At 34.7% G+C, this 23,981-nt stretch overlaps 3 protein-coding genes across 4 annotated transcripts; 1 reads left to right on the plus strand and 2 right to left on the minus strand.

The window, feature by feature from the left end:
- The first annotated feature begins 302 nt into the window (after positions 1 to 302).
- LOC133313319 (uncharacterized) lies at positions 303 to 10,279 on the plus strand. 2 transcript variants are annotated; one of them, XM_061514673.1, is made up of 17 exons: positions 303 to 695; positions 1,418 to 1,771; positions 1,891 to 2,031; positions 2,155 to 2,287; positions 2,396 to 2,509; positions 2,604 to 2,677; positions 2,785 to 2,859; positions 3,350 to 3,442; positions 3,566 to 3,626; positions 4,116 to 4,448; positions 4,727 to 4,853; positions 4,970 to 5,069; positions 7,409 to 7,478; positions 7,582 to 7,734; positions 7,873 to 7,968; positions 8,744 to 9,063; positions 9,466 to 10,279. In XM_061514673.1, the coding sequence occupies exons 1-17, from the start codon at positions 591 to 593 to the stop codon at positions 9,721 to 9,723; spliced, it is 2,607 nt and encodes an 868-aa protein (XP_061370657.1). In that variant the 5' UTR covers positions 303 to 590; the 3' UTR covers positions 9,724 to 10,279. The 2 variants fall into 2 exon arrangements, with proteins under 2 accessions (XP_061370657.1, XP_061370658.1); XM_061514674.1 differs by having other exon boundaries at positions 8,747 to 9,063.
- Positions 10,280 to 10,407: 128 nt separating this feature from the next.
- LOC133313323 (pathogenesis-related thaumatin-like protein 3.5) lies at positions 10,408 to 14,159 on the minus strand. Its single transcript, XM_061514686.1, has 2 exons — positions 13,426 to 14,159; positions 10,408 to 11,063 (listed from the first exon to the last, which is right to left on the minus strand). The coding sequence occupies exons 1-2, from the start codon at positions 14,157 to 14,159 to the stop codon at positions 11,018 to 11,020; spliced, it is 780 nt and encodes a 259-aa protein (XP_061370670.1). The 3' UTR covers positions 10,408 to 11,017.
- A 7,735-nt stretch (positions 14,160 to 21,894) lies between these two features.
- LOC133313337 (elongation of fatty acids protein 3-like) lies at positions 21,895 to 22,779 on the minus strand. The gene has a single exon (XM_061514703.1). The coding sequence runs from the start codon at positions 22,777 to 22,779 to the stop codon at positions 21,895 to 21,897; it is 885 nt and encodes a 294-aa protein (XP_061370687.1).
- Positions 22,780 to 23,981: the final 1,202 nt, after the last annotated feature.

Below are 23,981 nucleotides of genomic sequence, written 5' to 3' on the forward strand. Positions count from 1 at the left end.
TAATTGAATATGAAATTTTAACTTTATTATGTAGTAAAATATTGAATGTTTTGTTACTTTATTTTAAAATAAACAGCAAACTTAGTCATTAAGGAGGTGAAACTGAGAGAACCTTACAAGGCAAAAAGTAATATGTGTTTATATTTCCTTTTTTTTTTTTTTTTTTTATCAATTGGATAAACACAAAAAGATTAAGAAAAAACACAGATGTTGTCCACCCACTCCTCTGAAATTATTTGATTTTTGTGGTCCATCTCCTCTCTCTTCCGTTCACTGTCAGTGTCCTCTATTTCATTTCCAGATATCAGAAACAGTTACTTCTGAAGTCACAATATGAGTTGAAAGCTCCCATCTCTCTCTCTCTGAATCACTCTTCACCAGAATAGCACTTTTTCCTCAGTCAGAGTCCTTGCACTTTACTTGTATCTTCGAACATTGCTTATCCCTTTCAAATCAAAACCTCTGTTACCTGAAAAGGTTACTTCTTTTTTCGCTTTGTTTGTCTGTCCAAAATGTGTACGAGCCGAAGATTTTCGTGCGTTTTAAAGCCGATCGAAAATTCACCGGCGATTTGATGGAATCGGCGCCATATGTTTTTGAGTGTTCATCTTTTCATGGAGCTAATGGTTCGGCGCACTTCATTGTCGCGGTCCAGATTTCATTGCAAGGTTCGATTTGCCGTAGTTGCTTTGGAGGTAAACTTTCTGCTAGTTCGTGAGTTTCTGCTTGTTTATTTATATTGAATTTCTTGTAGTTCAATTTTACTCTGTCGTTTTGGGTTCAGGCCTTTCTGAATACTCTGCTCAACATGATTGGTTGCTGTAAATAGTAAGAAATTAAATATTTGAAGTTGATATGTACACCATATTTTTGTTATGTTTGTCCTGAAACAGAACTCTGAAGGTTAGGGTTTTGTCGTATGAGCAATGATTGATCTTGGAGGTGCTGGTTTAGTCATGCATATTATTTCCGTTTTGAAGATTTTGTTTTATTTGGTTCCTAGCGTCTCTATCTTTTGCTCTCTCTATATATTTTTTTATTCAAAATTTAAATGAAAGTTATTCAGCTGGCCTCTCTGGCGGAGTATTCATTGGTCGTTTCTGGGTCCCCCTTTGCCTTCTGTTTTACATGTTTAATTTTGAAATTCTGCTGATCCTAGGTTTGGCTCTTGTCAGTGGTGGCACTCTGATGCGCGAAGTTTAAAATAAATTTTGTTTGTATGACCCCAAAAAAAGGAAAAAGATTTTGTACCTTCTTATAGACATAGGTACAGGGTTCACATGTTTCCATTTTGATATCCTAACAAATGTTTTTAACAACGGTTGAGTTTACTCATTGCTTGCTTTTTGCATATATGAATATAGGCGCCATGGTTGCTCAAGTTTGATATTTACTAAACGTCTGCTTCATGCTGCAGATTATATTGATATTGGCATGGGTGGAAGCCCACAATGCAAAGCCCCACAAACACGAACCTCAACGGGGAGACTTGGAAATGAATACTAAGAACATTGCTTCTCATTCTTGCATACATGACCAGATTCTTGAACAGAGGAAGCGACCTGGTCACAAGGTGTATTCAATTACCCCTCAGGTTTACGAGCCTGGTCTCTTGAAGCCCCTTCAGCATAAAGGTAGGGCATTACTTGAAGCGTCAACATCATCAGGGTCTCAAAAGGATGCAAAGAAACCTATCAGAATATATCTAAATTATGATGCTGTTGGCCACTCCCCTGAGAGAGATTGTCGAGAAATTGGTGATATTGTCAAAGTGAGTGTTTAATATGAATGAAAAAAAAAATTTAGAACGTATATTACCTAGCCATGACATTGGTATTCTATTTCTCAATGGATTTTAATTAAATTAAATATTTAATTTTCTGTGAACAGCTTGGGGAGCCTCCCATGACTTCTCTTCCTGGTTTCCCTTCTTGTAATCCTCATGGTTGTCCTCCAATCTCTGGTGATTGTTGGTATAACTGCACTTCTGAAGATATCTCAGGAGAGGACAAAAAATGTCGCCTTCGTAAGGTCAATTTTTTCACTAGGCCGATAATCTTTTTCCTATATGAAGATTACTTGGTGCTGCGTCAGTTATGGCATCTTGTTATGTCTCTTTGGGCAATCTTATTTACCCTTGATGACTTATTGCAGGCATTAGGGCAGACAGCAGACTGGTTTAGGAGAGCATTGGCTGTTGAGCCTGTCAAGGGGAACTTGCAATTAAGTGGATATTCTGCATGTGGACAAGATGGAGGAGTACAGCTTCCTCGTAGATATATTGAGGGTACAATTTATTTGTTGCAATGTTGCATGCATTGTAGTTCTTGTAAAACTTAAATATAAGATTTGTACTTGTGAATGTAAGGATAACCTTTTTCGTCACCTTCCTCAGAGGGTGTCTCTGATGCCGACTTAGTTCTTTTGGTGACTACAAGACCTACAATTGGAAATACACTCGCTTGGGCAGTGGCATGTGAACGGGATCAATGGGGCCGTGCTATAGCTGGTGCACTATCCTAGAAACATATGTTGGTTTAAATGGCCATTTTAATCTTGCATTTGGGATGTTTCAGAGCTGAAAGTAATTTTATTTTTTGCAGGACATGTTAATGTTGCACCTCGCCATTTGACTGCTGAGGAAGAAACTTTGCTTTCAGCTACTCTGATACATGAGGTTTGCTTGTTTCTAGCTTATTTATTTATAATACGTATATATATATTGGAAGAATGGAAGGCAATTTGTGGTAGTATTCAGTATATTAGTTTTTTTTTTTTTTTTAGGTTATGCATGTTCTTGGTTTTGATCCACATGCCTTCGCTCATTTTAGAGATGAAAGGAAAAGACGGCGTAATCAGGTATAGGCTGCCTTTTGTGACGTAAGATCAATTTTATTTCCTTTTTTTAATAATGTGTCTGTTTCGCAATGTTTGAGATCCTGAATGGTGATTATTTTTCTCAAATTCTTATTATGATAATAATAATAATTATTACATGTCACATAGACATGAAATGTGATATACCTGAAAGTTGAGTAAAATTTCTGCTTGTATTTGTGGAGACAGAAATTTTAATGGTTCTGGTGATTCTACCCAATTTCTTTGATTTGTCTTTAAAATAAATTGAGGAATTATAATGAATATAAAATATTTTAGGGGGAAAAGTAGTGAATGAATGATACCAAAGTTTCCTGGCGCTTAATTGAGTGACTCATTTGTGTGTCTGTTCTAATTTTTAGAAATATGCTGTTTTTCTTTCCAATATGTATATTAAAAAAATTTCTGTTCATCAGTGCTTTCAATAATGTCACATTTTTATAATTTTCATCATTACTTGTTGCCTTTGAAGGTTACTGAACAACTTATGGATGAAAAACTTGGACGGATGGTAACACGTGTGGTGCTTCCTCGTGTTGTCATGCATTCACGATATCATTATATGGTATTTGCTTGGGAACATATCCGCTTTGATATTTTTCATTGCCTGTTTACTGTTTTTATACCTAAGGTGTTCTTCATCAAATCAAAAGATTCAATAATTGACTGATGAGTGAATTGTTGGCAGGCGTTCTCAAAAAACTTTACTGGTTTAGAGCTGGAAGATGGTGGAGGACGTGGCACATCAGGTTTTTAATTCATTAATTTTTTTTCTTGTTAATAAATATGCCTAGGTCATCCTTTTCTTTCTGTCCTTTCCTTTGGAATTTATTACCGTGGCCATCTGTATTTTTCTCCTTTAGCAGGCAAAAGCTCAATTTACATTTACATTTACATCACAGTTTAAATTGCTCTCCAAGACCAACATTTTGTTTGTAAGAATAACTACCATAAGTGCTAAAGGAATACAAGTATCCAGCCCGTGTTTGTAGCAAGACTATTGATGTTACCATATCTTTTTTTAAGAGAATTTGCTTATTTAAACTTCCTATATGCAAAATGGAATATTAAGTTAATTCCATCCTCTTTCTTGGTAAGATTCTTAACAAAGAATTCACCTTCCCTCTCTCTGCTTGTTTAAAATCTTGTCCAAGAGGTGCATAAAATAATCAAACAACAAAACCATGGTCTTAGAGGCACTGTATATGATTAATCCAAGATTTGTAAATGACTTGCAGGGTCTCACTGGGAAAAAAGGCTTCTGATGAATGAGATTATGACTGGTTCTGTGGATACAAGATCTGTAGTTTCAAAAATGACACTAGCTCTCTTAGAAGATAGTGGATGGTATATGGCCAATTATAGCATGGCAGACAGTCTTGATTGGGGTCGCAACCAAGGTACTGAGTTTGTTACCTCCCCTTGCAATCTCTGGAAGGGAGCCTATCATTGCAACACAACACAGTTTTCTGGCTGTACGTATAACAGGGAGGCAGAGGGATACTGTCCTATCGTAACTTATAGCGGAGACCTCCCTCAGTGGGCTCAGTATTTTCCACAAGCCAATAAAGGTATGTAGAATCATGTCTGCATTTCTTTTATGTAAGTCAATGCTAATCCATTGATGCTCTGTTTTCATGCCTTTTCTCTTTTGATATCAATGCTGAACTGTCAAAAAATTGTTGTACATTCTAGGCTATTGCATTCCCGTTGACGTGTAGTTGCTGTTTTTATTGTCCCATTACAGGACATTGATTTTTCTTGTCACTACACCTTTGTGGCCCTTGTAATGTTTTGTTAGTAAATTATGTGATCTGGCTGAAGTTTCGGTATTCACTGGTTGTTGCAGGTGGACAATCCTCATTGGCTGATTATTGCACCTATTTTGTTGCATACTCTGATGGATCATGTACAGACATTAACAGTGCACGAGCACCTGATAGAATGCTAGGTGAAATCAGAGGAAGTAACTCTAGGTCAGATTTGTGACGGCCAACCTATGCCCTAGCCCCTAGTTTGCTTTTCATTTATTTTATTGACAACATGGAGATATAGAGTTGCTTGCTAACTATTTTTCCCTTTTGGATGGCAGGTGTATGGCCTCATCATTAGTACGTACAGGATTTGTAAGAGGTTCTATGACCCAGGGGAATGGTTGTTATCAGCACAGGTGTATCAACAATTCTTTAGAGGTATGGTCTTCAGTGTCATTAACAAGTGAAATATTCCCCTTAAAATGCTTTATTAATTGGATTTTGACTTGGAGCTTTGACACTACCAAGGTTGCTAAGATTGAGAACTTACCTAAGATTGGAAGGGGATAGGAAGATCGTAAATATTGGAATCCGCAAGGATCGTAAGATCCTACATTCCTAATTTTAATAATAAAAGTAATATATTAAGTATTTTCATCCTAATTTTAATTATAAAAAATAATATATTAAGCATTTCAATTTTAAATAACTACATTTAAGAAAATAATAGAAAGTGAAGAATTAACATTTAACATTTAAGAAAAAAAAAGTGCAGGCGAATTCGCAAACAAACAAATAAGACCTACTCAAGACTTAAGCAAACAAGACCCACTCAATATTCAAATAATATTAAGCTCACAATAAAAACAAAATAAAATTTGCAGCCTATACCAGTCGGAAGTCAACTCAATATATGCAATAGAAAGTGCTTTTTACAAATTAGCAACTCAAAGGGAAAAATAGGGTCATAGGTCAGAAGCATGCGCCAATGGAAGAAAAGGGTCGCAATTCAGTCGTAGGCCAAATGCAGTAGAGAGGAGAGGGTCAACCATGGTTATTAAAATCGCTTGGAAGATCTTAGGATCGTATGATTCTATGTCTTTTTCCTTCAAACGAGTTGAATCGCATATAGGATCATCTTCTTCTCAGATCTGTTAGGATCGACGTGTAAAAACGTAGAACCGGTGGGATCGGACAATCCCATGGTTCAAGCGATTCAAGGATAAAAAACATAGATTGACAAGAAGAAGAGTGAGAAGGAGGAAGTTCTAGCGATTCAAGGGGAAAAATCCAAATTTACAAGAAGAAGAGTGAGAGGGATGAAGCAGCTGGCTGTTGTCATCGGCAGTGTTGTGTTTATCGGAGACCAAATCAACAGTGACCATCTTTGCAGAGAAAAAAATGGTCACTTGAAGAGAGAAGAAGACTATTCTTTTCGACGTTTATGGGATAATGGGAAGTTGAAATATAAGGATTCCAAGGGCCCACTTCCAATTTAGTCGTTTAAGGAAGACTAATCTTATCTCTGCAAAAAAATATTTTTCTAGATCCCTGCACAGTTTTAGTAAAATATATATTTCTCATAAAAGTTTTAGTTAGTTAAGCAATTAAATAATTAAATTTTGTATGTGTCAATATAGTTTTAGTTAATTAAATATTTCTCATACTTAATTTATAAAATATAATAAGGTTACCATTTTAAAATATAAAAGGTTATCCCCATATTCTTAGAGAAAAAAAAAAACCCTTTTAAAAATTCATGTGATTTTAATATTTTATATGTACAGGTACGATTTTACGATCCGTGTTGATTTTACGATTTACGATTTTTTTATCCCCTCCTGATCTAAAGTAAGATCTCGATCTTAATAACATTGGGGTCAACATCACACTACGAAGCACAGACTAGTGCTGTCGCAGCCATAAGGTTGGCCTGCAAGGGAGAATGCGCAGATGGCAGTTGCAAGTAAGGATGAGATGAAAATATGGAGTTAGGGTTTTGAATTTGGATTTTTTGTGATTTTTCTGGGTCATGGGTCAAACTTCTGGATGTGGGCTTTTTTTCACAATCGTTGGAACGGTGGGATTGGACGGTCCCACAGATTTCATGTTTTTTTTCCGAAGATCTCATTCGATCTCAGAGGAGCACGATCCCATTCACGATCTTGTGCACTAATATGACCGTATGGTTTTTTGCGCAATCATGACAACAATGGACACTGCCTTGTTCTCTTAAGCATTGGTATAAGAATTCCGAGGGACTGTACTTTCTTTAATCTTAAGCAGTATATACATACAGCCCATCAACCCCATAGTCCATACCTTGGAATTAATGAGATGCATGCTCCCTAGAATTAATGGGTGTACATACATCACATTAATAGCAGTGAGAAAAGTTGATTGTTTCAAAAAATAACTAAGGTTTCCCTTGATTTATATTGGCACTTTCAACGTGGAAGCATGAGATATAATATAATAACGAAATAATGTAATAATAGGGTTTTTTTTTCCTTCTATTCTGGATGAGGAAGCATGTCATGGTTGTTGATCCCACCTCTTCATTGATGTGTTTATTAGATAATTTAAATTTTGAAGTGATAATATATGTGACTGAGCAACCATGTTTTGAGTATGACAATTTCTTCATTAAGGTTTGGGCAGGCTGCAATTGCCACTGCTTTTTTCTTAAGCCTGTATTCGAATTATAGTCTCACCCATCCCCCCTTTTTCCTTTATCACAAAGTTCAATGAATGAAGCTCCGTTATGTATCCTACAGGTTGCTGTAGATGGTATCTGGAAAGTGTGTCCTCAAGCTGGTGGACCCATTCAGTTCCCTGGCTTTAATGGTTAATAATACTGCTTTTTTTTCCCCCATATTTAATTTTTCACATGGTGTAAATTTCTCAATTAGTTGATAAAGACAATTTACTCTGTTATATTTTCCTATAGGTGAATTAATCTGCCCTGCATATCATGAGCTCTGTAACAACGACCCAGTAGTTGTGTCTGGTGAATGTCCCGATTCATGTAATTTCAATGGAGATTGTGTCGATGGAAGATGCCACTGCTTTCTTGGCTTTCATGGTCATGATTGCAGTAAACGTGAGCTCTCATTTCCCTCCTTTATGTTATAATTTATGTATTCGTTGGGCTTATTCTGTAATTTACCTTCTGTTTGGTAGCAGTGTGTAGTTTTCACTTTTTCCTTTTCTAACAGTGCTTTCTCTTAAATTCTTCCAGGTTCCTGCCCCAGCAATTGCACTGGCAATGGCATATGCCTTTCCAATGGGATTTGTGAATGTAAAACTGGCTACACTGGCATTGACTGTTCCACTGGTACACACCAATTTTAAAGACTAGATATTTACTGCAAGAATATTTCTCCCTGTACGAGATCTACATTTATGATCTGACATCCCCCCCCCCCTCTCTCTCTCTAACTTGTTGTGTATTCTTATTCTATTTTGTGGGTGGGGGGATGGGAAACATTATTAATTTCTTACTTATTTTTCAGGGATTAAGTTCTTGCCTTATTTTCTAAAGGATATACTAGTTTTTTCTTATATAGTAAATGCAAATAACACCAATCTAATATTTGATTAATGAAAGCATTGCTTCCAAAGTAATATGATATGCTAGGGATGAGCTTTGAAAAACGATACCCACTACGAACATTGGAGTACTTGAAAAAATGTTGTGTTGGGGTTTCTTTAGGATAATTAACCTCAATCCCTTTTATGTAATTAAGGCTTTCTAGTTTATGTTATTTTTCTTCAATTTTTTGAATCACTAGTACTACGACATTAATTAAAACAGATTAAGTCGCCTACAAGGGCTTGGGCGGAGTGATAAATGAACTGTACTCCCCCAGGGGGATATTGGTTTGAGCCTTGGAGATGCCAGTTGTTAGGATGGCCTATCTGTATTGACCCATTCCCGAAGGGATTAGGTCAGCATAACCTGCTAAACCTAGAAAAGGAAAAAAAAATTATGTCAATCTTGTTAAACAATTTTTAAGTAGGAAAAACATTTATTGTTTCTTGCAGAAACATTATTAGTTCCAAGTAGAAACATTATTTGGTTATTGACTTGTCCCTCATACTACTTGCAGCAGTATGTGATGAGCAATGCAGCCTTCATGGTGGGGTTTGTGATAATGGAGTTTGTGAATTCCGCTGTTCTGACTATGCGGGATATACATGCCAGAACAGCTCCATGCTCCTATCTAGTCTTTCGGTTTGCAAAAAAGTATTGGGAAATGATGTTTCTGGACAGCATTGTGCACCCAACGAGCCAAGCATACTACAGCAGCTGGAAGAAGTGGTTGTCATGCCCAACTACCACCGGTTATTCCCTGGTGGTGCTAGGAAATTATTTAATATATTTGGCAGCACCTATTGTGATGAGGCTGCTAAACGGCTTGCTTGCTGGGTAAAGTGTCTTTTCATACAAAAATTTATTCTTTTGTTTCACTATCTTACTCTGTTGGTTTTTCTTCCTTCGTTTCCTTTCCTAATTGGTTCACACATTATTATGTTCTGCACGTGACACTCCATTTTGATAAAGCCATAGGCCCATAGCATTAGCGGAGTTTAGTTGGTTCCACATATGTTTAATGATTTGGTTATTTGATTTGCTGAGATAATACCGACTTTCCAAGTTTCAACATGCCAATTCAAACATGAGTGATGTGGGTTTTTACAATGATAGAAACTGAGGAACATGAGATAGATTTTATTGAGTTGTAATGCTTTCTATCATTGTTTCTAGATAATAAGAGCATATTTGGTAATGTTGCCTGTTTGTCTGAAGAGTTTTGCACTTAATTTTCAGATCTCAATCCAGAAGTGTGACAAGGATGGAGACAACAGGCTCCGAGTATGCCATTCTGCATGCAAATCTTATAATCTAGCATGTGGAGCTTCACTTGACTGCTCTGACCAAACTCTTTTCAGCAGTGAGGGGGAATGGGAGGGTCAGTGCACCGGCTCTGGTGAGATGAAATTGTCATGGTTTAATCGTCTGCGAAGTGGTTTTTCTTTTAGAAATAGTTCCTTGAAAGGAATATCTGTAAGACATAGGCCACTTTAACACCCCCCCCCCCCCCCCCCTCCTCTTCTTTTGGGGATTTTTAATTATAATTTTTTAATCCTTAGATTTGGGGGTTGCTTGCTCATCCAAAATTGTTTAGAAAAAATTGGAGGGGGTTATAGATTGGCTTTCAAAGAGGAGAGCCTTTTGTAGAGAAAATTTGGAATCTAGGGAAAGAGAAAGTAGAGTGTAAAGAAGAAAAAGGAAAAAAAAAAAAGAGTTAAGATGATTGTCAGAGCTTTGGCCGAAGGCCTCCAAAAAGAAAAAGTTCTGCTTCATTCCTTCTGTTGTATATATGTCACGATCTCTTCTTTTCCTTTATTTTGCCATTCATTTTATTATCTTGGTTTCATTTATGCGTTTTTTTTAATACGCGCTGTTAATTTAAGCTCCTTCAAAACTATCATGGACCATGAAAAGGAATTCAATCTGGAAAAGAAAACCGGAACGAAAATTCTTCGTCTGACTTAGCAAATGGATGCAACCTGCTACTTCGGCTCTAGTTATTCACTTTTTTAGTATCCAAGGTTGTATGGGTTCTTGGTCCTGTTAGTGTGTCTTTATTGTAGTCAAAGATGTTGTCCATTAAAATTCATTTCCTATGCATTGATTCTATTCATGATACTATCGGAGTGAAATAAGTAGATCTAGCAGTGTTCAATCACTTCCATATTTTCTCAGTAACTGTCATCCATAACAGTTAAAAAATGGGGGTTTATATATGGTGTGGCTTCAAACTTTGCGAATCCTGAACTTACTCTTAGATTATTGTTATACACCATCTATGTCTAAAAGCTAGAGTTTCTCATTGAATTACGGCAGAAGGTATTTATGACTCAATTTTTCCTGCATTTGATCTAATTGCTATACTAATATATATGGTGCATGGTCCTCGTGTTGGGGAGTGATCGAAGATGATACGGGACATTGGTTATCAGCTGGGTTTACAAGCAGCTTGGAGCAAAGGATGTCGACGGGTATGCCTGGAGACAGACTCCCTTGAGGCCAAGTCGATGATTGAACAGGACTGTAGTTCCTCTCACCCGAAGCGCATTAGCAACTACTTGTACGAAGACTGGCTCGTCTCATTATCTCACATGTTGAGGGAAGATAATGCAGTAACCAACTGGTTGGCATCTCAGGCAACTCAGCACACTTGGGAATTGCTAGAATTCGATAACCCCCCGGTAGGTTGTGAAGCTGTTTTACAGCATGACTAGAGGAGCTGCTCTCGCTCGACTTTGCAGTTAGTTTATAGTTTGTTCTTGTTTCCCAGTTTGTATCCAAAAAAGAATTACGGGGGTGTTTGGTTGGAGGATTTTGGAGAGATAGATGGGGAAATGGAGAAGTGGGTTTGCATGATGTCCTTGTTTGGTTGAGTGGTTTGACATATTTATCTACCTAAGTGATTAAACCATCTAACCCATTTGCATGTCTTTCTCATGGAGATAGCCGGCCGTTGATTCCCAAATCAAAGGTGGTATTGCAAGATATCAACTTATGTGGTTTCACTGTGCACTTACCCTTTGACGAGCATACCCCCAAGATTCAGAGCCAGAACACAATGGTTACAGACATGTTGGTTCTGCTGGTGTTCATAACCAGAAGACTCATGAACCTCCCTTGGTCAACCAATCAAGAGGACAAGCTTATCAACCTTACCAATTACCCGAAAAACATGCTGCATCTACTCAAACAGTGCCTCAGGTACCGTGGAAGCCTTCTGTTCCTGCCCCAAATCCAACACCTGTGGTTAAGCAAGAGATAATCCTTGGGAAGCCATTTGAGGATGTGAAATTGTTCTATACACTTGGGAAAGAATTGGGTAGAGGGCAATTTGGGGTAACACATCTATGCATTGAGAATTCAACCAAAGAGGAAACTTGTTAGCAAATCTGATAACGAGGATATAAAATATGGTCGTTGCCAGTTCCAACTCTGTTTTACATATGGTCGTTGGGGCTGACAGGGTTATTTGAACTCTTTTTTCGTTGTTGGATTCATTTCAACTTTTAATACAGGGATATTTTTGTAATATCATATTTTTTCCCATCTATATTTTACCTACAACCAAACATAGGTTTTATAAATGTTACCTGATTTCTCCGGTTAAATTTTTTACAACCAAACAATTTTTTTTTACATGTTCCTACGAAACTTACTTTCCCCCTATTTCCCTATCAATCACATTTCCCTATTATTCTAAAAATTTCTCCTCATTCAAACGCACCCTACAGGTCCTTCAGGGGAAGGGCCCATTATTGAGATGGGTCTTGAGAAAAGTTTATGACAATTCACGCCAAGGTAAAAGAGGAAAAAAAGTATGAAGAAGGAAGGTCAAATATATCACGGGAGTTTAAACTTCATGCATGTTTCTTAAGTTTATTAATTGAGTCGCGTGTATGTATATATATATATATATATATATATATATATATATGGGTTTTATAATTCTTATCTAACATGAGAATCAAAATTTGACTTTTTCTAATATATGGTTCGATTTTTGTACTGATATGGGTTCCACACATAACTTTTTTTAATATATGGGTCCCACATACTTTTTATCTCTATGACATAAGAATTCCCTTCTCATGTAACATGAGAATTATAAAGCTATATATATATAGGAATGTTATAATTATCACCAATAAAGTTTACCATTTGTTACTATAAATTGTGTTCCGTAGAGCATGATTACAAGAGGAAGATAAGAGAGACAGTGGAGGAAGTAATTTAAAAGAAAGAAAAGAAATTTATATTAAATAACAACTGTTATTTTATTCGATTATAACAGAGATAGTAAGTATCGGGGAGAGTTATATTTATAAAATTTCTTTCATATTTTTATGATGTAAAATCGTGAGGAACCTGGGTTTCTACATGCTCTCCATGGACATGTGTAAATTAATAGTCCCATTATATTTTTTGACTTTTAGGGCTAATCCAGTCTTGGGCTCATTGTCTCTGGAGGTGGCAAATTGGACATATCGCTCAGTCAAAAAGTGAGTCAACCTGCCTCGTTTGAGGTGCGGGATGGGTTGGCTCGCCGAGCCGATACCTTAATTGTCTCAACAGACAACTATTGTGATTCAGTTAACAAGCGAAAGCCAAATGGCAAAATCATGAAGTACAACTAACCAATACCAATAATGGGAAAAGTGTGTATTAAGTCCTTTTAAGAGATATGTAGACACAAAAAGGATCCCACACTTTTATTTTTGTGTCTTTATTTTTTTCAGTGGGATCCACACCTCTTTGTGTATACCTCTCTCTTAAAAGGACCTAACCCAAAAGCTTAAGTTGTTGGATGAGCTACCCCTCACTAGATTAATGATTTTATTATTCTCTAACACACCTCCTCACAAAAGAGGTCATTGAGCTAGAAAAGTGGATGATGCATCAGACATTGAACTTGAAAGGTGGATGATGCGCTCATGCCGTTAAAAGGACACACTCTTTTTCCACCTATAATTACTTAATTACTCCCATATTATATCGTTCTCATAAGTAATCACCAAACCTACATTTAAAAGAAAAAAAAAATCGAAATCGCGCTTCAACCATATGATGAATGATATCGATAATAGACCAGTATATTATGCATACACTGCGTGCTAGGCTTAATAAACATGCAATCAACGGAAGAATAAAACAAATGATATTGATGAATCATGAGATGGCTATGACTAGAAGGACCCCGACGGACAAAAGGTGATATGGTAATTGGAGCCAGAACATGTGCAAGTGCCGGAAGCATCATCGTAAGCATAACTGTAAGCGGAGGGACATGCACTCTTGAACAATTCCGAATACTGCGTCGGTCTGCAACTCTGTGGAGTCGAGTGTTCGCCGGTGCAGCAGAATTCCGGCGTGTTGAAAGCTGTGCACGCGCTTTTACAAGCCACGACCGAACCCCCATCTTCCGTTACCTGCAACTCCTCCGGACAGTGACCGTTCAAGTCCACAATACACCCGGCGTACTGACAGTCACCGGTACCTCCGGTTGCCTTCACTCCCATTCCCACGTTGTAACCGTCCACCAAGCTCACGTCATAAAAATCCTTGCTGTTACTGGCGATTCCGATAGTGAACTCTGCCAGCGTCACCGGCGGATCACCTCCCCCAATGCATCTGAGCCCGCCGGAGCAGTCTCCGGTGGCGCATTTCCCGTTGCCGGCGACATCAAACTTGCAGCCGGTTCGGCCCCAAAAACGCCCTGACCAGCCAGACGGAGCGGTGAGTTGAAGAGATGATCCCGGCGGGAGGGAAAACCCGCCACCGCCGAGAACGGCGGCACCATTGGCAGATAGCGTTCCGGGCCAAACAGTGTGGTTGCAAAGGTTTTCGATGGTAAACACGGTGCCAGAAGATGTATTACCTGATAAGAGCAGGATGAGGAGGAGGAATGGAATGGTTTTTGTGGAAAGCGCCATGATTTTGTAAACGAATATTTGACTTTATATTCTTGATTTTGACGCTGCCTTTGGGATTGAGAGGGTAATGAAGAGTAGTAGTGAATCTAGTGATGGCTGTGGGTTCAGAAACTGACTTGAATTTATAAGATTTAGCATACCTTGACCCTTTGCGTTTCATTTTTGGGCGTATTTATGAAATTATTAAATTGGGGCCATATCTTTGTGGGAGCAGTTTAAGATTGTGGGTCATCTTGGGATGGGACGTCCAAAGACTGCACCGTTACCAGTCTTTGAAAGGCCTCAAATATGTGAACCATACAATAAGAAATTAAATACTGGCACCTTTACATGTAACTGCATCTCGTAACGAGTAATGACTAATGAACGAGTTTCTAATAAAAAAAAAAACCCTTTAAACAGGCCCACAGGGCACAGGGCGCAGCACAGAGTCTCAGCGCTAACTTGATTCCCAGGCTTCGTATACACTGGTGTGATTTACTCACGTAATGGTTGTTTGGTATACGAAATTTTTTTTTTTTTAATCCAGATAATAATTATAATTGAAATATAATGAGAAATATATTTCACTGAAATATTACTAAAAACCTATTTGGTAAGATCAATTTTTCTCGAAAAATTATGAATAAATTTACTGAGTGTATATTTAGTTGTGATATGTTTGTGAGAATGTTAAGTTATTTTACGAATATGCTATGACAAGTGTACGCAAAGCTTGCAAATACTTTTACACAGATTTTACAAAAATGAAGGTCACTTCCGTCAATTTTTTCGCGCCTAATGTTCCATTTCCCCGGGCAACAAAAGTTTGCATGTAATCAATGGATTTATTTGCAAACTGTCCGTCCATTACCTACACATATAAACAATTGCTGGGATTAATTCGTACTCTGGATTTTTTTTATCATTTTTGTCAACCAAACATGGATTTTGTATTTCTCCAACCTTGTTTTTCCTGTGAAGGCCAAATAATTCGGCTATCAAATGTCACCTATAAAAGTAATAATAAATTGTATAAGTAATAAATAACAATAGGACTACAAAATATAATAAACCAATATTAAAACTGTGTTTTATATAAGACACGAAAAAATTAAAGATGATGTAATCAAAATAAAATAAAATTCTAACAAAATAGAAATTCCCCTATAAATCCAATTTCAGTGACATATAAGTTTTTTTATAATTAAATCTCAATGAAATCAAGATGAAGTAATATTTTTTAATTTGTTCACCATTTTATTAAATATTGATAACACTTTATGTGTTCATTAGAGACACGCCTTCTTAAAACCTCATTAAGAAAAAATTCAATGAATAAAAAAAACTCAGTGTAAGAAAAAGTGTATATTATTGCTTTGACGATGGGCTGGGCCGGATGGTTTAGCATGTCCCAAAGATGCTTAGATGGTATCCGATGCCGTACAGAGCATTATGCAGCATTTTGTTAAGAATTTATTATTTTTTATTCCCAATAAAAATCTTAATTACCCATGTTTAATGAAAGAGATTCTTAAAATTTTTCTGAAAATATGAGATTATTAATAATTAAAATTGTGAATAAGAATCTCGTGAAATAATATCACCAGGTGGGTGGTGAGAAAATTTTACATAATTTATAGGACATAAATAATACAGCTTTAATATTTTCATGACTAAAATACACTATCTTTTTAAAACCCTAGCTTACTCTACTTCACAAAATCGTAGCCGAAGATAAACGTATCTCAAGCAGCTTGAGAAATTATATATATAGAGGTAAAATTATTTCTGCAGCTGCTTTACGTACAACAACGACAGGTGTATGGTTATGAGTACCCACATTTAATGCTTTCATCTTTTGTATGATTTTGATTCCCTGCATTTAACGCTTTCACGTATATATATGGCAAATATTTGATTGCTGCACGTACAACAGCTGCAAAAATGTAAACCCTATATATATATATATATATATATATATATATATATATATACATATAATATGAGGTAGGATCCTTTGACACTGGTGTCAAATTTCAATCTTGACACCTCATCTGAGAGTCGTTAGAAAAAAAAAGATTAATGGTGTCACATGCTTGCAAATCAGAGTCGTTGATCTTTTTTGATCTAACGACTCTCAGATGAGGTGTCAAAATTAAAATTTGACACCGATGTCAAATGATCCTACCTCATATAATATATATATATATATGGCCTTTATTAATCTCATGCAACAGGAGAGAAGCTCTCTTATGTTGTAGAGATAATCATGTGTGGGATCCATCCACCTATAAAAAAAGAAAAAAAAGTAACACGAAAATCAATGTATGTGTAGGAGAGAAAAATACTCTCCTGCAACGTAAGAGTATTTTTTCCTGTATATATATATATATATATATATATATATATATATATATATATATGGGAAATGATATTGTAACAACCAAGTTGTGTTACTACCATGTTACTACCAATCAATCTCTCACCGTTAGATCGATTATGTTGATCCAACGTTTATATTTATTTCCAGATTTGTATGGTCATGATTTTCCAAATTTAATACTTTATATTTATTTTTACCTTTGTATGGTTATGATTTCTCATATTTAATGCTTTCACTTTAAATATGGGGAATCATAATCATACAAATATGAAAATAAATATAACCGTTGGATCAATATAATTAATCTAACGGCGAGATTGATTGGTAGTAACATGGTAGTAACACAACTTGGTTATTACAATATCATTTCCCTATATATATATATATATTAAATATTTCAATCGGTTCATTACTTTACGATTAGACCGATTCGGTACTGGTTCAACATTAAGATTTTAAATACTTTCGAGAGATGATACTGTGAAGAATCAAACACATACTCTCATTACTGCTCAGCTCTTATGCGTCAACTAAACTATCATCATTTATTTGACATAACAATTTGGCACCCACCATTCCCAAAGAGAATTCTCCCCCTCCTATAAAACCCCTTATTACCATGAGAGAGGGATCTTCTCAATCGAATTGCATGTTGTTACTTTGTTAGAACCAAACGCAAACACACACCTCCTTCGTTGTATGGCTACTTTCTAAGTTTAGCACACTCAGATCCTCTATTAGAGCTTTAATTCTTTATATCACTGTAGCAATGAATCCTATTACAAAGACATAACCCATATTAGTTCATATATATATATATATATATATATATATATATATATATATATATATATATATAATCTTTTTATATTAGTGTAAGTTATATTCTTGTATATTTAACAACTTTGATTTATTTAGACATGTAAGCCGTTAGATACAAGTAAATTAGTGATCAAGATTTGATGTAAGATCTAATCTTGATCATTTAATTGTTCTCATATATTTAATAAATCATAACCGTTAGATATAAATAATATGAACGACCAAAATTGAGTGTATATATATAGGAGCGGACCTATTTGGTCACCCAACATGAATTTTTGATTTTTTTCTTTTTTTTAAGTATTACTATGCAGAAAGATTCATCAAGTATCTTGAATGTTCTTGTTCTTCATTTTTGGTAGGAGCTGATGTTAATCTGAAAAACAATGGGGGTCGCACTGTTTTACACTATGCTGCCAGCAAAGATTGGTTGAAGATTGTTGAAATACTGATCTCTCATGATGCCAAGATTAATCTAAAGGACAAGGTTGTAGCATGGACAGATTTGATACATATGTGGGAAGACATATATTTTATTGAATATTTTATAATGTTATACAACAAATCAGCTTGATTAAAAAAAAGTGTTGAGAATAATTTTTTATGTTAAGTTGAAGTTTTTTTTTTATTTATATTTTTTATTTTTTAATGCATTTGAAATTTTCTTTAAAATAGTTTTCGGGGGAGCTGCCCCGAACCCGCGTCACTAAATGTGCGGACATAAAATTTGTATTCTAGATCCGCCACTGTATGTGTATATATATATATATATATATATATATATATATATATATGGATGGCAATACTAAGTTTTGTCATCAATTGAGACAAAAAAATTGGTTTTTTTAGGAACGCCATTTTTTATGTATGAGTTGGAGATAAAAAAATTCTCCTACAACTGGAGAAACTTTTACCCCATATAAATTTTTTTATGGTGCAACTTCATAAATCATATAAGATTCATTTTTTCTGCCGTGAATGCAAATAAATTTGTTCGGTAGTTTTGGGACAAAAATTAAGGTATTTTTGTAATTTTAATTTATTACAATATTATGATAGTCTTTATCATTATAATTTTTTAATCTTTCAACCCAAAATGATGTCTTTTTGAACGTAAATGGAGATAACTTATTTGCATTCACTATATAAACATTAAACCTACATATACATATACATATACATATATATATATATATATGTATGTATAAGGACAAGATCTTTTACACCGGTGTAAGATTAACAAGTCTTACACTACATCTCAACCGTTGATGGACGGAAATCATCGATTGGTATTTCTAGTGTAATTAATGATTAATTAATATTAATTAATTCATTTGACTTCCTAAATTATAACCGTTGGATACACAGAAATCAACGGTTGAGATATGGTGTAAGATGATCCTGATCCACACACGCACATATATATCTATATATATAATCAAAGAAGGGAAATCATACCCTTATGTTGCTGGAAAAAAGTTATCTTATATCACCTATTATAATTATGTGCTCTCCGAAATACATAGTTATAATAGGTGACATAAGATAATTTTTTTTTCAACAACATAAGAAAAAAAGGACCCTTAATGGAAATATAATTTCTATAATACATGAGATAAAATTATCTTATATAGCACACATAAAAATAAATATAACTCGTGTGTTACATAACATGATAAACTTATTTCCTTTGATTAATCTACTATTTTTATTTCGGTATTTGAGTGTGTTGGATATTTGTTATACCCCAATTTTTTAATTGATTTAAAATATGTTTTGATTATTACAATCAATTTAATGTTAATTTAATTGATAATATTTTATTGTCTTGAAATTACTAATGAGCTGATTGTTTGAGATTTCATAATAGTATTTATTCTGATTTGAATTAGTATTCAAGATAATATGAAGATTGCATGAAAATTGGAGAAGATATGAAAGATATCATGAAGAGAGAGAAAAGCATGGAATCAAGTAAAGATTAGGATAGATTTTATCTTTTTAGATTTCATGTAAAAGAGAAATAAAATATTCTTTGCCAAAGATTTAGATTAGGATTGCATTGCATAATAGAATAAGATATTTAAGGTTTACATATCTTTCATTTGAAAAAAATCAGAAATCTTATTTTTGATAATTGCATTTAAAATTTCATTCAAGAGTAAAAGATTTCTGATTAGATTTTGAAAAAGATTTTAAATTTAAATATTATACCTTTTGGGCTTTTAGGAAAGAGAAAATGTTATTATTATAAATATGGCTCATTGCATATTATTCTTAAGATGATAAAATACAATATTCACAAGAGGAGAAAACACAAGAGAGAATAAGATTTTCAAGATTTGATTCTTTCTTGTGCATCAAATTGAAGAGTTTTCTCAAGAACATTCATTCATACATTCATCACTTGGCAAAATGAATATTCCTCCATAGGAATTCAAATTACCTATCTGCTTATTCAAGAAGCACATGGTATTTCTATTATTAAATCTTTTTGTTAGCTTAGAGTTAAGCTATTGTGCGTGAGATTGATTCTGTCTGAGTTGACAGAAGGTGAGTTATTGGTGAAGTGTCATTTGGGTGGCTGAGTAGTCATTCAGATTTAGGTGTGAATTATATAAGGGTAGTGTAGGGCTAACCTTGTACTATTGTTTTTGGCTCTTTTAGTGAAGTGTTTTTGATCAATTGGAGAGTTTATCCATATTGGTGCGTGGGTTTTTACTACTCTTGAGCCAAGGAAGTTTTCCCACGTGAATTGCTGTGTGATTCTGGTATCCTTTATTTTCTATTGATTATCTTTGGAAATCTGTTTTTGTTTTAAAAAGAGGAGAAAATTTTATAAATTCAATTCACCCTCTCTTGAGTTCATCTGGGACCAACAGAGTGTTTGTCAGAAATAACATGAGTTTACCTAGAAAAATAAAGGGGAAGAATCTATTTACAAATTTTTGCAGCAAATTACAATATGTATTTCCGAAAATTCATAGTGTAACCTAGTATACTTTCAAGAGTATATAGTGTAGTTCGTAAACAAAAAATTCATAAATATAATTTTTTCCAAAAGCAAAAATGAAAGAGAAATCGAAGAAAAGTTTGACCATTTTGGAAGAGGTGAGAAGCATCTCCTTCTCGAACGCTGATGTTGGTAATGATGTGTCAATTAAATTTAATATATCTAAAACAAAAAATAGTAAATTAAAAAGTCGAGAAGTTGACCATTTCATGAATTGATGGCATTTTTTTTTGTTAGCGCTAGCAGCCTGTTAGTTTATTAACCTATTGAACTGTGTCTAGAACCATGAGATTTGAACTTTTTCTTTAAATTAAGTTAATGTTTATATTTTTTTAACTTATTTACATTCACAAATGACTCGACGTTAGAGAATTGAGTAGGTGAGTTGAGAGTATGTATTCGCTCCTTTTTAATATCATCTTTAGGAAGAGTTTAGAATCTTAATCCTGAAACCTGTCCTGAATTGAATTAGTCACGAAACGATAAATGGACTGGAGTATCTCCAATAAAAAAACATTTACATCCACAAAGAAATGTATCTTGTCCTTCAAGAACTTACACATTTCAAGGATATTGATATTTTCATATTATTTATCATAATTTATTATTTAATTTTTATATAATGATTGATTTCATTTCTACTTATGCAATTTATTGTTTATAGGTTTCGTATGGAAAGTAATCACATATGGGAAGAAGTGTAATGCATAATGTTATAATTTTTATGATATTGTTCATTCAACCTACGGGTTTACACTTCATTTTAAGAGCGTACAAAATTGACCGTTAATATTAAAAAATCATTGGTAATTTCCGCTGATTGAGAAGTTTAGGAGGTTTCAACTTGCATTTTAATTAGATCATATTTAAATTTAGTGCCGTTAACATTAACGATTAAAGGAGGTTCTCAAATAGTAAAATTGATACAATCATGTCTAGGACAATCATCTCAAATGGTCTGACGAGATGAAAGAACAATTTCTTACCTTCCTAAAATTGCAGCACCATGGAAAAAAAAATTTTGGGGTCAAAAAACAAAAATGTTAGAAGAACTATCATTCGTTTAGGATTTGTTTTTGGGGTTTGCATCTATCATGTCACATGACACATTTTTTTTCTACACATATAATATTTTGTGGGGCCTGCACTTTTTAAAGCAAAAATAAAAAATAAAAAATTAAGGCACGCAAAACGAATATCTAATGACATTACAATCACTTTTCCTACAACATAACTCTTACAAATTTTTTTTTTTTTAACTGTACAATCTCAATTTAGAAGTCATCAATTAAGGCTTTACACACTCTGTATCCATACGTTTACCAAAGAAAAAAAAAAAAAAAAAAAACTCTCTATCCATACAGAGTCATTACATTTGATAAAGACGAAGGTGGACCTAATCAAATATAAGGAGCAGCAGCATTATTTTTTTACATCCAAAAAAATATATATATATAAGGAGGAGGGTATGAAAAAAACAAAATTATGCAGCCAAAGAACCTCAGTGATAACTTGATTATTCTGGTGTCCAAGTTCTAAGTCTTCAACTTGGCATTGTGTCTAGATTGCTTAGCCGAACCCTCATCGCTTTTCGAAGAAGAGTTATGTGTAGCCTTCCTTTGCCAATGCATTTCCACGTAGGACTTAAGGAAGTGCACAAGAATAGCAACATTCAACACAGAATTGAAAACCCAAGCGCCGATTCCATTGCACCCTCCTCTCAAAAAATGCAACGAAAGCACCCCAACATGGCACACCAAGTTACAAACCAATAACAACATCTGGCAATTCACCGTGAACGAAAAGGATTTGCCAGGTAACCCAATTTCTGTCAAGAATCTGTACCCATAAACCATGGAATAAACCAATGTTGAAAACAGTATAGCCAGCACCTGAAAGGATTGTGAAAACTCCAGCCATAGGAATGACATGAGAAGAAGAATAGAGTGATTAAATAACCTGAAAAATGAGAGCTTTCGGTGACGCAAAATGATGAAGAATGTCCTTAACAGGTGGAGAAAACGAGAGAGATAGAAAACGTAGGACCAAAAGAAGACACGACCAGAGGGACGAATACCAAGTGGGAAACAGAGTAACCATTCAAAAGGGGTTGTTCTGGTACGCTGCCATAGCCAGCGAGTGTCTTGTACTTCAGCATAGGAAGAGAAGAACATGCCAATAAATATGGTGACAGAGATTAAGGACATGGCGATACTGTGGATTGCGGGGATGGGCCCCAACGGGATAGGGCGGCTGCAACGGCAGAATTTGAGGATGAGGTAAAGGGTTACGGCGGCGGCGATGTAAAAGGAGATGGCAGAGATGAGGAACCACCACGTGGAGCCCCATGATTGGGTAGGACTCCACCGGAACGATACAATAGAAGGGTGCTCTAATAGCCAATATTTCAGACTCTTCATTAGTGAATGTGTTTGTGCAAATTTCTTGCAACCTTCGGCTTTGTATATATTCTCCTGTAAGAAATACTTTTGAAACTGAAAATTATGAGCGTGGAATTGGGATTATATAATTTGGACCGCCAAAGTTGAATCCACAATCACAAGATTTGGTTGTGTTGTACACTAGACTTTAGTTATATATTTCTTTGGTCTTGACTAACGTTATAGCCTTTGTTCGAATTTTCTTCGCATCATCGTCTAGAAGACTAGAAGGATATGACAAAAATGCAAAATGTGAATCCAAAAGCTGTTCGAATTAGCTCATAGCGTTCGCATTACGGCCTCTTCTTTTGTTTTAATTCTTTGGTCACTGTCCAATTGACGAGGAGATGGGATCAAATTTAAAGCTAACATTAATCAAAATTCAGGTATACGTCCAACGTTGACCTATCGTTCTAAAAACATTGTGGAGATAATTTTATTCTTTTTTTTTTTTTTTTATCGTCAAACGCACAAGAGATTATTTATCATAGCTAGCAAAGTTCAAAGGAAGGCTAAACAACCAAAACACCCAAGAAGGAGAATTATAACTTTTAAGAGCCGTAAATTATATTACCTAAGTTTTAAGAACCCCGTTGAGTCAATAATTTGGGTTTAGTTATTGGCTTGAAAGCATGTTATTTCCTTATAATTCTACATAATGTTAAATCTTTTAAAATTATTCATAGCTTTTTAGACACTACTTTATAATTTTTCATTAAAATATTAGATATTTACATATGTATGTACGCGGTGCGGCTCAGATTTTGGGCGTAGAATTCTAAAACCGAGTTCTCAATCGCAAAGGTACATGTTTGTGTACGTATCTTAAAATATATTATGTTAGAAGGAACTCTAACAAATCAAGGTAGGGCATCTGTTATAAATTTAATATTTGATTGAGAGAATGACCGATATAATATAATTTTTTAAAAAAAAAAAATTAAAACAATATAATTTACGATTTTTTTTATCAAAGTAATATAGTTTAATTATTTTTTATCTCGTAACTCATAAATATGTACTGTACTAATATATATATATATATATATATATATATATATATATATATATATGACATGTGAAATCATCATATGATTAACAATTGTCACGTTTGTGGGGCATATGATAAAAAATAATGATTATGTCACTTTGATAAATTATATTAGTTTAATTTTTTTTAA

Source organism: Gastrolobium bilobum, unplaced genomic scaffold, assembly GCF_033153095.1.
Source record: "Gastrolobium bilobum isolate Gb01-03AN ecotype WA unplaced genomic scaffold, APGP_CSIRO_Gbil_v1 utg14062, whole genome shotgun sequence".
NCBI classification, from domain to species: Eukaryota; Viridiplantae; Streptophyta; class Magnoliopsida; order Fabales; family Fabaceae; genus Gastrolobium; species Gastrolobium bilobum.